The sequence below is a fragment of the Trichosurus vulpecula genome, chromosome 9 (assembly GCF_011100635.1).
Source record: "Trichosurus vulpecula isolate mTriVul1 chromosome 9, mTriVul1.pri, whole genome shotgun sequence".
In the NCBI taxonomy this organism is placed as follows: domain Eukaryota; kingdom Metazoa; phylum Chordata; class Mammalia; order Diprotodontia; family Phalangeridae; genus Trichosurus; species Trichosurus vulpecula.
Window position 1 is genome coordinate 160253509 of NC_050581.1, and position 15895 is coordinate 160269403.

General features: G+C 39.0%; 1 protein-coding gene across 1 annotated transcript in view; it reads left to right on the forward strand.

Moving 5' to 3' along the window:
* The window catches only part of SUMF1 (sulfatase modifying factor 1), a 118261-nt gene that overhangs the window by 65416 nt on the left and 36950 nt on the right, over positions 1 to 15895 (forward strand). Inside the window, exons 7-9 of the mRNA XM_036739658.1 lie at positions 211 to 333; positions 1094 to 1208; positions 4232 to 4345. Coding sequence (XP_036595553.1) covers positions 211 to 333; positions 1094 to 1208; positions 4232 to 4345 — 352 coding nt within the window. The remainder of the gene's footprint in view (positions 1 to 210; positions 334 to 1093; positions 1209 to 4231; positions 4346 to 15895) is intronic.

Below are 15895 nucleotides of genomic sequence, written 5' to 3' on the forward strand. Positions count from 1 at the left end.
TGAAGTCCCTTCCAGGGCTGAGATTCTAGGATCCTGTCATTTGTGGGGTAAAATATATCTGAATCCTGGACTAACAGCTCGGCATGTCTGTTTCAGCTATGTGGTAATACTGTTGGAATGAGTGGGGCTCACTGGAATAAAGCGAGCCTCACTGAATGCTAATCATCTTTGCATTCTTATTTGTGCCATTTTTCTCTCGTTACTAACCAGACAGGATCACCCAGTTCTCCACGTCTCTTGGAACGATGCGGTTGCATACTGCACTTGGGCTGGAAAGCGGTTACCCACAGAAGCCGAATGGGAATATAGCTGCAGAGGGGGCCTTGAGAATAGGTACTTGCAGAGTGTAAACCTTTCCAACATTTGCCTTTTTTTAATGCTTAGGAGATCTTTCAGTGATTAAGAAGGGTTTTTTTTTTTAATCCTTTCTTATTTTCTGTTCTCATTGTGTTTAATTCATCTCAACAAAGTTATATGGGGTATACTGACAAATGGGCAACCAACCAAAAGCAAAGGGCTGACCAAGCCCTTTCTCTGGTATCGTAATGAGTTCTAATCCTTATCCTTTCGAAAGGCCCAGAGATTGTAATGCCAGGGAATTAGAAAGATGCTCATTGCTCTTTACATCGACTTGGCAAGCTCTCTCCCTGTCAGCATTTTCCTATTTTTAGGCGCCTTCTAAAACTAATACATATTTCCATGTTGCTAAAACTTGGAGTGCATTGATGCTTGGGTTAAATCTTCTAGGAAAAGGCTACTTAAAATAGTGAAATATTTATAAAAAAGTCCCAGTGTAATGTTGCATGACCAAGCTACCATATAAGTACATGATGTGGCCTGAATCGTTGCTATTCTCTAAGGGAGCCTCTGTTTCAGTCCTCCTCAATGATCCGAAAGGAGATAGAGGGAGCCTTGAGCTTCTTAGGTTCTGGTCCTATGGATGTTCCCCCTTTCCCCCCTGCCCCATTAAATGTAGCTTAGCTTGACCACTGTAGCCATATTCTCTCTTTTTGTTACATTGCTCTGTCTTCTGGATTCTAGTCCAAAGGCCTGAGCTCATTTGACAGGCTCTTGCCTCTATCTCTTCTGACAGACTTTACCCATGGGGCAACAAGTTGCAGCCAAAAGGTCAACATTATGCCAACATTTGGCAGGGAGAGTTCCCCGTGAGCAACACTGGTGAAGACGGTTACCAAGGGACAGCACCTGTGAGTATTGGGACTGGAGACAGGCAGAGGGGCCCTCCCCGGTGCTTTCCTGTTCCGTTGGCATGTGTCTGCTGCCCATGTGGCAGGTACTGCAAGTTATCAGACACTTGAAATGAAGCGATATCAGAAGTGTCTTTACTTAATGGCCTGGAGAGAAATTCACTGGTTGGGAGTAACTACTTTAGGAAGTTGCTAGCTTATTTTTTAAAGTTGTCTTTTAAAAATATTCTTTATTTATGCTTCAAGAAATAAAGGCAAAGAAGCTAAATACACCTTTTGATGGCAAAGGGAAAGACAGGAAGGGTTTTTACAAGTATTTTTAAGATACTGAATGACACTAAGTGATTTTTAATGGTAAAATGCTGTGAACATACTTGAGAGGATGATAGTTTCCAGAAAATAAAGGTTCATGTCAGAGTTTGCTCTGTTAACTTCTTAAAGACCTGTATAAATGCTAGTTGCTGTCTTTATTGTAGAGGCAGCATGACAGAGTAGACAGTGGATTGACTTTAGAGCTGGGGAGATCCAAGTTCGAACTCTGTCTCTGGCAGGTATAAGCTTTGTTGACTTCAAACAAGTCACTTGACTACATAGGGACAGCTGAGGTGCTTCTGCGTGGCTGTGGAGGGAGTTTCTTAGTGGAAGCATGCAGTTGTTATGCAAACCTGTTGATCCTTTTTGTTTCAGGTAATTTTGTAGTGTGAGGTTTCATGCATAGGGGCAGCTAGGGGGTGCGGTGGATAGAGTGCTGAGCTTGGAGCCAGGAAGACCTGAGTTCAAATGTGGTGTCAGACATTTACTCCTGTGACGGTCACTCCAGCCTCAGCCTGCCTCAGTTTCCTTAGCTGTCAAATGGGGATAGTAAGGGTACCTACCTCCCTGTGTTGAGGTGCGAAGATGAAGTGAGATATTTGTTAGCACAGTGCCAGGCACATAGTAGGTCAGAGCTATCTAAATGCTAGCTGCGATGATGTCGAGGTTTGAAATTCTTGCCTAGGTGTTCCAGTTGTGCACCAAACTCAGCCTGTTCAAAACAGAATTCATTCTCTTTCTTCCACAACCTGTTTATTCTTCTAACTTTCCTATTTCTGTGAACATTTCTTGAATTTGTATTATCGTCTCCCTTCCCAGTGCTACCGCCCTAATTCGGATCCTGAATTTTACATTTTAACAGTGATGTCTGTGTCCACACACACACACATATGTGTGTGAGTGTATGTAGATATTATTGTTTAGTCCTTGCAGTCGTGTCTGACTCTTCGTGACTCCATTTGGGGTCATGAATTTTTGACTTTGCGAATGATACCCATCAATATTTACTGTAATGGAAATTAGGCATCTTAATAATATTAGGAAAAAAGTTTTGACGTCATAGAGCCGCTGATAGGGTGTAGGGAACTCCTGGACCACATTTTGAGAGCCGCTGCTCTAGCCAACAGGACTCCTTGTTCTTTGAACACAATAACCTTTTGTCCCCATCACGTGCTTTTATTCATCATTTTCCTTCCCCAGGAATACTGTCTTATGAAAGTAACAAAGAATTTGGAACCAAAAAAATCCTGGATTCAGCCCTGCCTCTCCAAGGCTCCATTTCATTGATTTCCCAAAGACAATAAGACAGTAGTAATACCTGGAGCGCCCTCCTGCTTCCTGGGGTTGTTGTAAGGACCAAACGTGTGAAAACCTTTATAGAGACCTCAGAGAGCTAGAAGTATGTCAGCTCCTGTTGTTGTGCTTGTCCTTTCCCCATTCTGTACCCCTGCCCCCTGATTTGTTACTGTCGACTTTACTTGGAGATATCAAGGCCCAGTTCTAAGGTAGTATCTCCTCTGAAGCCTTCCTTGATGCACAGATATTAAATGATTGTTAAATTCCATCCAAGAATTGAGTGCAGATGTATATACATATCCACACACACATATGTGAGCAGCCAGGTAGCGCAGTGAATAGTGCACCCAACCTGGAGTCAGTGAGACCTGAGTTCAAATCCTTCCTCACACACTAGCTGTGTGACTCTGGGCAAGTCACTTAACCCTGTTTGCCTCCATTTCCTCATCTGTAAAATGAGCCGGAGAAGGAAATGACAAACAGCTTCTTTATCTTTGCCAATAAAACCCCAAATGGTTTCATGAAGAGTCAGACATGACTGAAATGACTAAAAACAACTCATACATATACTCACACACACATATATGTATCTGTGTGTATATGAACATAGATACCACCGTTAAAATGGAAATTATTGTTAAATATGTCTTGTGTTAATAAAATGTTCTCCCTCCCCCTCCTCAATTCCCCTTCAGAAAATAAACTATTTTTTATCTTTAACATTTTGGATCTATGTGAAATTGCAGAGGAAACTGTCTAGTGTGCCTCAGAAATGTATTTAAAGTACATTTGTGATTTATCTCAGACTCCTAGGGACTGAAAGTCATCAGAAGCCCCAAGATTATTCCATAATTTGGCAACAGTGCCTGAGAGAAATGGAGACCTTGGCTTTGAAGCTTGAACTCATGATGAGGGTTTGGGGAAGTGGTTAGGGGCCGGGGCTCTAGGGCTCAGAAGTGGGCACTGTCTGTGCTGCGAGAGCTGACATTGATAGCAAAACCCAGCTCCCGTGACTTTTCAAATTACTGTATTGGGTCCAATTGCGATCAGAGACGATTCACAGCAGAGTTCATTTTTATGTTTTAGATGGAATAAACATCCCTCTTCTGCCCTCCTCTCTTAGATGAAGTTTTGTTTTATGATCAGTGATAAATTTTCCTGTTAAAAATAACTTAATCATATTTTATACCACGTAAGTATAAACTCTCTGTGGGCTTATAAACTCCCCTTGAGGACCCCAGACTGGGAAATGCATCTTTGTTTGCATTCATGTTTGTTGGCCAAATTATATTTTGATTGATGAAAGGGATGTTAATATTCACACGGGAGAGCCGGAGCTCTAATACAATGCTTTTTTCAGCCAATGAGTTTATGGAAACAGATGAACATTTTAACAAATTCTTCACTTTGTCTAGGTTACTGCCTTTCCTCCAAATGGTTATGGTCTTTATAACATAGTGGGCAATGCATGGGAATGGACCTCAGACTGGTGGACCGTTCATCATTCTGTTGATGAAACCCTGGATCCTGTAAGTATCCCTTTCTGGAGCTGTGTTTCACATTGGGACCTTTTTGTTGGGCTGGCTCTGTATGCTTACTGTAGGGGGAAAAGCAGCAGGGGAATCTGCCTTCTCAGGGCTAGTCTGGCCATATTTCTCAAGGGCTGAGCAGCTGTTGAGCTCAATTCAGTGGTACCAGGTAAGGTCCATTATGGTTAAAGCCCTGAATTAAAATCTGTGGGGTATATAAAGAGACTTGCTCTCTGTCCTTGAGGAGGTGAGACTCCAATATGATAAAGACACATAATGATTATGCAGTGGAGCATGTGATGAGTATCATGAGAGACCAATCACGTACTTTGGAACTTAAGAGGCTGGAATGATACCATCTGTCGGGTTGGGGGCAGGATACATAACAAGTGCTATTTGAATTGGGCTTTGGAATTGGAGGAGAATTTTGGCAGGAAGATCTATGGGGGTAAGGCATTGTGGGCCAAGAGGAGCACATGAGCAAAGGTAGGAAGACAGGGTGTATTTGGGGAGCAGTAAGTCATCTAGTAGTACACTGATAGGCAGTGTGGTGGAAAGGACAGCTGACCTTGGATCCAAGGGGACCTGATGTGCAGTTCCACCCCCAGCATATGGGATCTCTGTGACCCAGGACAGAAGGCTCCAGGCAGCAGTGGAGAGGAGGGCCCTTCCTGGGATCTCCTCACAGCTGGGAAATTAATAGTAATACAGGTGAAGAGTGAGAGATAATGATGGAAAAGAAATGAGCTGTGTTGTGGAGAGCCTGAAATTTCAGGGTGAGTGATTTGGACTTTAGTCAGAACTTTTATTATTCAGTAGAGGCTTTTGGTTAGTAACCTTGAGTTTACAAATGATGGTAGGCAGACAAAGCAGGTTGCCAGCATTTTCAAAGCACTTCCTGTGTGCCAGGCCCTGTGCTAAGTGCTGGGGATACAAAGGCAATAGAAGAGCGAGGCCCTGCCCTCGAGGAGCTTATATTCTAGTGAGTGAAGACTATACCTAACAGGAAGCTGAAGAGGTGAGGGTAGGAGGGGTAGAGAAGGTACCTGCATGGGGGCATGCTGCGGAAGGGCAGAAAGTCAGAATCACAGCCAGGAGAGGAATAAAGGTTGACTGGCTTGGACCCCTCCCCCAAATGGAGAGACCAAGAGAAACTTGCCAGTGGTAGAAGGGGTTTGGCATGGCAGAGAGATGTTCCAGGGTGAGGAGGCCTCCTTTTTTCACAGTTAAAAGCCTCTTTGTGGTTGGAAGGCAAGCACAAGGCTGTAGCATTCTGGAATATTATGAGGGGATGGAGAATTCTCTAAATGATGAATTAGGTGACTCTCCAAGTCAGTTCATTCAGTTAATTGAAAAGAATTTCTTAAGCACTCATTTAAGAAAGCTTAGCAATTTTCTAGGCATGATGGGAAAGGGCAATAGAAGTATTATGCACTGTTTCTGCCTGCAAATTGCTTATAATGTGGTTGAGGAAGGACATTGAATGCATCTGATTTACTACCACGAATCAGTCAGGCAGTAAACATTTATTAAGTGCCTACTGTATACCAGGCAGTGTGCTAAACTCTGGGGATACTAAGAAAGGCAAAAGACAGTCCTGCCCTCAGGAGGCTCACAGTCTAATGGGGGAAGACAGCACATAAAAAAAACCCTTAAGAAGTGGTGGGGGCTGGGGGGGGAGGTGAGGGAGGGAGGGAGGTAGAGGGAGGGAAGGAGGGAGAGAGGGAGGGAGGGGAAGAGAGAGACAGGAGGAGGGAGAGAAAGGGAAGGAGGGAAGGAGAGAGAGATAGAGGTGAGGGAGAAAGAGAGGAAGGGAGGGAGGGAGGGGGCGGGGAGAACGAAGCTGCAGGCTAGGGTTATGCTAAAGTCTTGCAGGCAGGTGGGAAATGGTGAGGAGCTGCTCCTGGGCCCCCTCCTTAAGTGGAGGATCTGGGAAGAGCTATCATCTGTCCACCTTCCACCCTCTCCAATCAGAGAGAGCAGGGGGCCCAAGAGGTATGAGTTTCAGGGTTGATGTGATGTTGTAGGAAGAAAGGAAGGAGATAAGTAGCAGAGTAAATGAAATCTGTGACTGTGGTGTGTGCATGTGTGTTTTGTATGTGTATGTATTCACATTGCAGGAAGCTAGGTGGCTCAGGGGATAGAGGGCTAGGCTTGGAGTCACGAAGACTCATCTTTGTGATGAGTCTGGCCTCAGACACTTATTAGCTTTGTGACCCTGTTTGCCTCAGTTTCCTTATCTGTAAAATGAGTTGGAGAAGGAAATGGTAAACCATTCCAGTATCTTTGCCAAGAAAACCCGAAATGGAGTCATGAAGAGTTGGACATGACTATAAATGAACGGCAATAAATCAATACACATTGAAAATTCATCATTCATAGGCTGAAAAAGCTTTGGCACACAGATATAATGCAATATTATTATGTAGTAAGAAATGAATGTGAAGAATTAAAAAATGCTTGATAAGATTTATAGGAGCTCGTATACAGTAGAGCATGCACACTGACTGCACCAATGTAAACGATCATAGCATTCCAAAAGAAGCTGAGCTGGGTAACTGAAAAACCATTGAAGGTACCTGCAGAGAAATAATAAAACAGAATTTCTTCCTTACAGTGGAGAGGTGGGGGGACTACCAGGGCAGAATATTGTATGCATCCTCAGATGAGGTGACTGCTTTTTCATTGTTCTTTCTCACGAGGAAAGTGTTCTCCATGGACAGGGTGAAGGGAAGAATCGTCTGTCCTTCCCCAATGACTGTGATATGGTGACAGAAGCCAACAATAAAGCGTTTTAAAAAGAAAACACAACAAATCAGTAAAAATGAATATCCTCAAATATATTTCATTGTGTGGATAGATTAAAAAGTCACATACAGAATGCCCTTGAATAAGAAGCCCAGGCATTCAGGCAGCCCAGCTTCAGGCATTTCTGTTCCTGTTAATACTAGCTGAACAGGGACCTGGCATACTTAATTTTACATTTTGGCCTTTTAAAAAGAAGAGAAATTACTGGAAAAGGAAGAATAACTTCTCAAGATTTTCTCACTGGTGGGTGAGCAACTGTCATTTGCCACTCAGGAAATTTTGTAGAGGTTGTTGTAACTCGGGTTTTTGGGCCCCCAGACATGTTTCCTGGTATGATTATAAATTTTGCTTCGTGGTGCTTGCCTTTCTTGAGAGTGTAACACATAGGCTGTTCATGAATAATCCAAGCCTTAGATGTACTTCCTTGGTTAAAGATGAAAAGGCTGAATCCTTCAGCATTTGCAATTCTTTCTTATGCTTTTGGGGGATAGAGAGGTCAAAGATAACCCTTTCCCAAGAAGAAAAGGCTATGAAATCCTCACTGGGTCTGTAGCCAGGAGACATTACCATCCACTGGCAAGAGGTAGAAAGAACCAGCAGTTATTTGCAGTCAGACGTGGAGGTAGCTTTTTCCTTTTTTCACAGATAAAAAGCATCTGTATGCTTGGAAGGAGAGTTGCCTTCTGGCACAGTGGGATGCATATCTTTGGCCATCTGGTGCCTGACTGAGTGGGTATTAGCTTTCTGTCTATGTGTTTCTTCCAAGGATGTGAAGATTTCAAATATTCTGTCTTCACTACTCACAGACTACCCAGCAACTGATTAGAGGTATTTTTCTGCCTTGATTGTTTTACATGTACATTTGCTTCCTGAATTGACTAGTGATGATTCCCTATTATTTCAAGGCATAAAGTCTGAGACCCTAGAAAGTCATCTAGGGTCATGAGTATTTGATCATCTGATAGCTGTTGACAGGCTGCTGTGATCTGTGGTTATGATCAGGGTAGGAAGGAAAAGTAGCAGAAACAACCATTTTAAGACTGAGTCTTGTTTAACAAGAAATAGCAGGATAAAAGGCAGAAATTGTGTGCTTTGTTTTAGGGCTGCAGGCCTATTCATCATGATACAAAATGCAAACAGGACTGTGCCTTTGGATCTTGACATGATTGGATATGTTTTGGGGAGTTGATGAATCTGTTAAAATGTGGCACCCAGAAGTGGACACAGTGCTCCAGCTGGGTAGAGTGCGGTGGTCCTGTTATTTTCTGTGATTTCGGCATCAGACTGATGTAGTGTATAATTGCGCAGATCACAGGGCCCAGCAGAGGGCTGTCCGTTTTTCAGTCTCTCATAATTAGCTCAATAAGCTGATGATCAACTAGGAAACTCCTTTTTCCTACCTTGTTATTTGTACAGTTGATGTTTTGAATTTACTAAAATTTGTCCTTGTCAAATATGGACTGTTCTAGTTTTTGGAAGTTTTTCCTGACATAAAACCTAAATTTGCCTCTTCAAACTTTGATCTGTTGCATGGCTTTCCACGGCCCTTCCAACAATGACCATTTCCACTTTTCTCAGATTGCCAATTTTTAAGGCTGTGAGGGAAAACCTCAGTTCTATTAATTTTCAGTTTCTATTACTGATTTGGACTTTGTTTTGATGTATGGGTGTGTGTGTGCATGTGTGCACACATTTTGTACTTAAAAATAAACCTTTTTTATCAATAAGAACAGAACAAAAAAACTAAAACTGAAAGCTACATAATTATAATGACCAAGGTTGGCCCCAGAGTACCAGTCCCCTATGTGACTTAACAAAAATGATCTTCGGGAAACAAAGTAAGAAGAGAGAGGATTAATGTACTGAGTATACTTTCTGTTTTTAAAAGAGAAACTCAAAATAAACACAGAAGAGATTTTTAAAATTAGAAGAGAAATAGATAAATTGGAAATCAAAAGAACTATAGAAATGTTAAACATAAGGAGAAGCTGATTCTTTGACAATACTAACAAAACTGATTAACTTTTAGTCAACCTGATTAAAAAGAAGGTAGGAAATTAAATCAACAAAATAGCAAATGAATAAGGAGAAATCACAAAAAACCCAAAAGGAATAAAAAGAATTATCAGAGCAAAATATCAAACTAACAGGATATCTAATAGAGGTCTCAAACAATCAAGTCTTTGGAAAAAAGAAATAGAACTAGCTATAAAGGAATTTGTAAAGAAAAAAATACAATAAAATTCCTGGTCCTGATGGATTCACAGGAGAGTTAGTTCTACAACACTTTTTTTTATAGTATTTTTCCCCAATTATATGTTAAGACAATTTTTAGCATTCATTTTTACAAGATTTTGAGTACCAAATTTTTCTCCCTCCTCTCTCCCCTTCCTAAAATGGTAAGCCATTTGATATAGGTTATATCTGTGCAGTCATGTAAAACATATTTCCATATTAGTCACAGTTGTGAAAGAAGAAACAGACCAAAAGGAAAAAAAACCACGAAAAAAATGAAGTTAAGTGAAAATAGTACGCTTTGATCTGCATTTAGAGTCTGTCTCTTTTTTATCTGGATGTGGATAGGATTTTCCATCACGAGTCCTTTTTAATTGTCTTGGGTCATTGTATTGCTGAGAAGAGCTAAGTCATTCATAGGTGATCATCGCACAGTGTTGTTTTTGCTGTGTACAGTGTTTTCCTCACTTCATTTTGCATCATTTTCCTCATTTCATTTTGCATCAGTCTTTACATGTCTTTCCAGGTTTTTCTGAAATCTTCATGCTCGTTATTTCTTATTGTATAATAGTGTTCTATTACATTTGCCTCCAACACTTTTAAAGAACAATTAGTACCACTGCTATACAAGTTATTCTCAAAAAATTGATAAAGACAGCTCTACTAAGCTCTTTTTATAAGACAAATATAGCCCTAATGTCTCAGCCAGGGAAAGATAAAGAATAATAGACCAATATCATGAATGAATATTGATTAAAATTTTTTAAATGAAATCTTGTCAAACACACTATAGCAATTTCTCTAAGAAATCAGTGATTATAACTAAGTTGGATTTTTACCAGAGATGCAAAAATGATTCAGCATTAGAAAAACAATCAGCCTAATCATATTAAAAACAAAAACATCTCAAACCACAGGATTATATCCATAGATGCAGAAAAAACATTGACAAAGTCTTAACTCCTTTATCCCCTCAAAACATACAAAGTATAGGCATGGAGGTTTTTTTTTTTTTTTTAAATCATATAAAGTAGAGAAGGAAGAAAATTATCTCATTCAACCAGTATATAGACATATGCCATCTTTCTTGTCAGTCTTCAAATTAGCATTAATGAGTTTAGTAGTTGTTGGCAAAGTTTCTAAAACAAAAACTCATATGCAAGAGAGATATACTAGAAGCTTTCCCAGTAAGTACAAGGGAAAGCAGAGATAACTTACTCTCCTTGCTGTTACTTGATATAGTTCTACAAATTCTAGAAATAGAAGTAGGAAATGAGAAAGAAATTAAAGATGTAATGGTAGGCAAGCAAGAGAGAAAAATATCCCTATTTTCTTGATGACATGAGGATTTATTTAGAAAATCTTAGGGAGCTGGGCATGTCTGTGGCATATGTCTGTAATTCCATAATACTGGGAGGCTGAAGCTGCCAGATCTCTTGATCTTTGGAGTTCTGAGCTGCAGTAAACTAAGCCAGTGTGGTGTCTGTACAGAATTTGGGACCCATTCTACCATTGCTCATTCAGTATTTGTAGAGATTGAATTACAGAATGCTCCTTGAAGACATAAAGAGCAACTTTTATAATTGGAGGAATATTCAGTGCTCTTGTCTGGTCATGCTAACATAATAAAAATAACATTACTTCCAAATTTAATTTATGGTTTTTATGCTATACTAATCAAATTACTAAAGGGAAACTTTATAGAACTCAGTAAACTAATAACAAAATTCATTTAGAGGAGGAAAGGATCCGGAATATCTTTAAGAATAATGAAAAGAGATATTAGTGAAAGGAGAATAGCGCTTCCAGACCTCAAACTATGTTATAAAGCAGGAGTCATCAAAACCATTTGGTACTAGTTAAAAATAGAAAAGCATATTGGTGAAATACACTAGACAAGGAAGAATCAGACAAAATGGAACTCAATAATCCAGTGTTTGATAGAACAGAAAATATAAATTACTTAGGAATGAACTCCTTTAATAAATATTTCTAGGAATATTGAATGCTATTTGGCAGAAATTAGGCTTAGGCCAACCTCTTATACCAGTTTCTACAATAAATTCAAAATGGATCTCTGACTTGAATATTAAAGATAACAAAGATAGAGTCAATTAAAAAGATAAAAGAGGTATTTTGATCACTACTTGAAATCGGAAAACTTTTGCATAAACAGAATGCATCTAGAATAAGAAGAGAAGTGGTTGACTAGGAGAAAATTTTATACCGAGTTTCTAAGATATGGATTTGATATACAAGATGTATATAAACTAATAGAAATATATAGCATCAAAATCCATTCTCTAATTGATAAATGGTCAAAGAACAAACAGTTCTCAGAAGGAAAATATCAAATTTATGCCTTTGTGGAAGAATGCTCTCAACAGTCCTTACCACCTAACAAATTGTTAAAGTTAACTGAAGATGGGATTGATCAATGTTGGAAAAGTTGTGCAAGATCAGGCATCCTAATGAATTGTTGGTAAACCTGTGAATTAGTCCAACCATATTGGAAAACAGTTTAGAAATATGCAAATGAAGTAACTAAAATGTCCATACTCTGACAAAGAGATTTTACTGCTAGGCATACATCCCAAGGAAGTCATTGCTAAAAAGAAAGTCCCCTTATACACCAAAATATTTATAGCAGCACTTAAAAAAATCAAAATAGAAGTCCATCATTTAGGGAATAGATAAATTGTGGTACATAAATATAATGAAATACTACTTTTTTGTAAGAAACAATGAATATGATGACTATATGTAAAGTACTCTGCAGACCTTAAAGTGCTATTAGATAAATACTATCTATCATTATTATAGAAAGCATGGAATGACTTAGATGAAATGATGGACAGTGAAGTAAGAAGAGCCAAGAGAGCAGAATACTACATGTGGCTCTAACAATGTAAATGGAGTCAAGCACAACTATAGAACAATCAAAGTGAGAGTTGCAAAATTATAAGAAATAAGCCTAGCCCCAAAGGAGAGAGATGAAATGATTCTTTGGGGAGGTGGGGGGGGTAGAGCGGAGGTGGGTAGTGGTGGTTCACAAGTATGCAATATTTGTAGTGATTATTTTTGCTTATATTTTTCTTCTTCTTCCCTCTGTTTTCTTTTTTTTTTAATGCAATTTATTTATTTAACATATTTGGTTTTCAGCATTGATTTTCACAACAGTTTGAATTACAGATTTTCTCCCCATTTCTGCCCTCCCCCCCCACTCCAAGATGGCGTATATTCTGGTTGCCCTGTTCCCCAGTCAGCCCTCCCCTCTATCACCCCCCTCCCCTCTCATCCCCTTTTCCCTTCCTTTCTTGTAGGGCAGTTCCCTCTGTTTTCTTAAAAAAATTTTTTTATTATGTGTGATGGCTCCAGTAGAGGGTGGAGGGTGAAGGACCTGGGGAAATTTAGGTGATATAAAACCAAAAGAATCAACAAAAATTGATTTTAAAAGAAGGAAAATTAATGTTATAAAATTCCAAACAAAAAGCTTGGACCTAAGGAAGATATATCAGAAGACACCTCCCTTCATTTCCTTTGCAGAGATGGGGGGCGGGTGGAGTTCCTGAGTGTGGAACTTTGTATATATTGTCAGATTTTTTTGATATTTTGATTGGTTTTATTGATTTTTTTCTTCTTCTCTTAAAAAAAAAGAATTATTTGTTGTAAAGAAAGAGAAAGGATACAAAGAGAAAGTTAGGTTATATAAAAACAAAAGATATCAATAAAAAAATTATTTAAAAAAGAAAGAAAATGCATCCCTTTCCCTTCATTGCAGAGATAAAGAACTATAGATATGGGATGTTGAACGTGCCTTTGAAATGCTGGTTAATTGTCTTGAACTTTTTTCTCTTTTGCACTGTTTTTTTTTCTTTTTAAATCTTTGGTACCAGGAATGGTTTATTGGGTAGGAGATGGGGAGGGTTCTATTCAGAAATGAATGTGGTGTAAAAACAAAAGGGTATTAGCAAATATAAGGACAAAAAAAGAAGAAAGAAAACTTCATATACCTTGGCCACTTATCTATTGAGAAATGGGTCTTGTTACATTTTTGTTTCAATCCATGTATATGTTGATATGCAATATAAAGGTTTTCCCCACATCACAGTTAATATTTGAGCTAAATTTTGTTTTTGTAACTAGATTTTAAATTTGATATAGTCAAAATTGTCTATTTTGCTTTTTATTATTCTGTGTTTTGTTTTTAAGTCTTCACTGTAACTATAATTGTAGAAGGTACCTCCTTTGATGTATCTCTCATTTTTTAGTCATTTCACATATATTGGAGCTCATTGTGGTATATTGGAAGATGCTGGTCTAAGCCAATTTCTGCCCAACTACCTTTTCTTCATGGTCCTTGTCAAATATGGAGTTTTTCCCCACTAGTTTTTGTTCTTAGGTTTAATCCATGTTGAGATATGACTTTCTTTTTTTTTTTCTTATTTTTTTATTTTTATTTTTTAGATTTTTTTTTAAATTTATTTAACATATTTAGTTTTCAGCACTGATTTTCACAATAGTTTGAATTACAAATTTTCTCCCCATTTCTACCCTCCCACCCACTCCAAGATGGCGTATATTCTGGTTGCCCTGTTCCCCAGTCAGCGTTCCCCTCTGTAACCCCACTCCCCTCCCATCCCCTTTTCCCTTCCTTTCTTGTAGGGCAAGATAAATTTCTACACCCCATTGTCTGTGTATCTTATTTTCTAGTTGCATGCAAAAAATTTTTGTTGTTTTTGAACATCTGTTTTTAAAACTTTGAGTTCCAAATTCTCTCCCCTCTTCCCTTCCCACCCACCCTCCCTAAGAAGTCAAGCAATTCAACATAGGCCACATATGTATCCTTATGTGTAACCCTTCCACAATACTCATGTTGTGAAAGACTAACTATATTTTGCTCCTTCCCAACCCATCACCCTGTCCCCTTTCAAAAGTGTTTGTTTTTGACTACCTCCACCCCCATCTGCCCTCCCCTCCGTCATCCCCTCCATTTATTTTTATCTTCTTCCCTCTTCTTTCCTGTGGGGTAAGATTTCCAATTGGGTATGTATGGTATTCCCTCCTTAGGCCAAATCTGATGAGAGCAATGTTCACTCATTTCCCCCCTCATCCGCCCTCTCCCCTCCTCCCACAGAACTGCTTGCTCTTGCCTTCTGTATGTGAGATAATCCACCCCATTCTATCTCTCCTTATCTCCCTCTCTCAGTATGTTCCTCTCTCATCCCTTAATTTGATTTTATTTCTTTTAGATATCTTCCCTTCATCTTCAACTCACCCTGTGTCCTCTCTCTCTCTCTCTCTCTCTCTCTCTCTCTCTCTCTATATATATATATATATATATGTATACACACACACATAGATATATACATACATACACATTCACCCATATATATACATAAACATATATGTATGCATATTCCCTTCACCTACCCTAATACTTAGGTCTCATAAATCATACTCGTCATCTTTCCATGTAGGAATGTCAACAAAACAGTTCACCTTTAGTAAGTTCCTTGCAATTTCTTTTTCTTGTTCTTTTTCTTGATTACCTTTTCATGCTTCTCTTGATTCTTGTGTTTGAAAGTCAAATTTTCTATTCAGTTCTGGTCTTTTCACTGAGAAAGCTTGAAAGTCCTCTATTTTATTGAAAATCCATCTTTTGCCTTGGAGCATGATACTCAGTTTTGCTGGGTAGGTGATTCTAGGTTTTAATCCTAGCTCCATTGACCTCCGGAATATTGTATTCCAGGCCCTTCGATCTCTTAATGTAGAGGCTGCCAGATCTTGGGTTATTCTGATTGGGTTTCCACAATACTCAAATTGTTTCTTTCTGGCTGCTTGCACTATTTTCTCCTTGATCTGGGAGCTCGGGAATTTGGCGACAATATTCCTGGAAGATTTCTTTTTGGGATCTATTTGAGGAGGCGATCTGTGGATTCTTTCAATTTCTATTTTGCGCTGTGGCTCTAGAATATCAGGGCAGTTCTCCTTGATAATTTCTTGAAAGATGATATCTAGGCTCTTTTTTTGATCATGGCTTTCAGGTAGTCCAATAATTTTTAAATTATCTCTCCTGGGTCTATTTTCCAGGTCAGTGGTTTTTCCAATGAGATATTTGACATTGTCTTCCATTTTTTCATTCCTTTGGTTCTGTTTTATAATATCTTGATTTCTCATAAAGTCCCTAGCTTCCACTTTCTCTAATCTAAATTTTAAGGTAGTATTTTCTTCAGTGGTCTTTTGGACCTCCTTTTCCATTTGGCTAATTCCGCCTTTCAAGGCATTTTTCTCCTCATTGGCTTTTTGGAGCTCTTTTGCCATTTGAGTTAGTCTGCTTTTTAAGGTGTTGTTTTCTTCAGTGTACTTTTCAGTATTTTGGGGGGTTTCCTTTAGCAAGTCATTGACTTGTTTTTCATGGTTTTCTCACATCCTTCTCATTTCTCTTCCCAATTTTTCCTCTACTTCTCTAACTTGCTTTTCCAAATCCTTTTTGAGCTCCTCCAT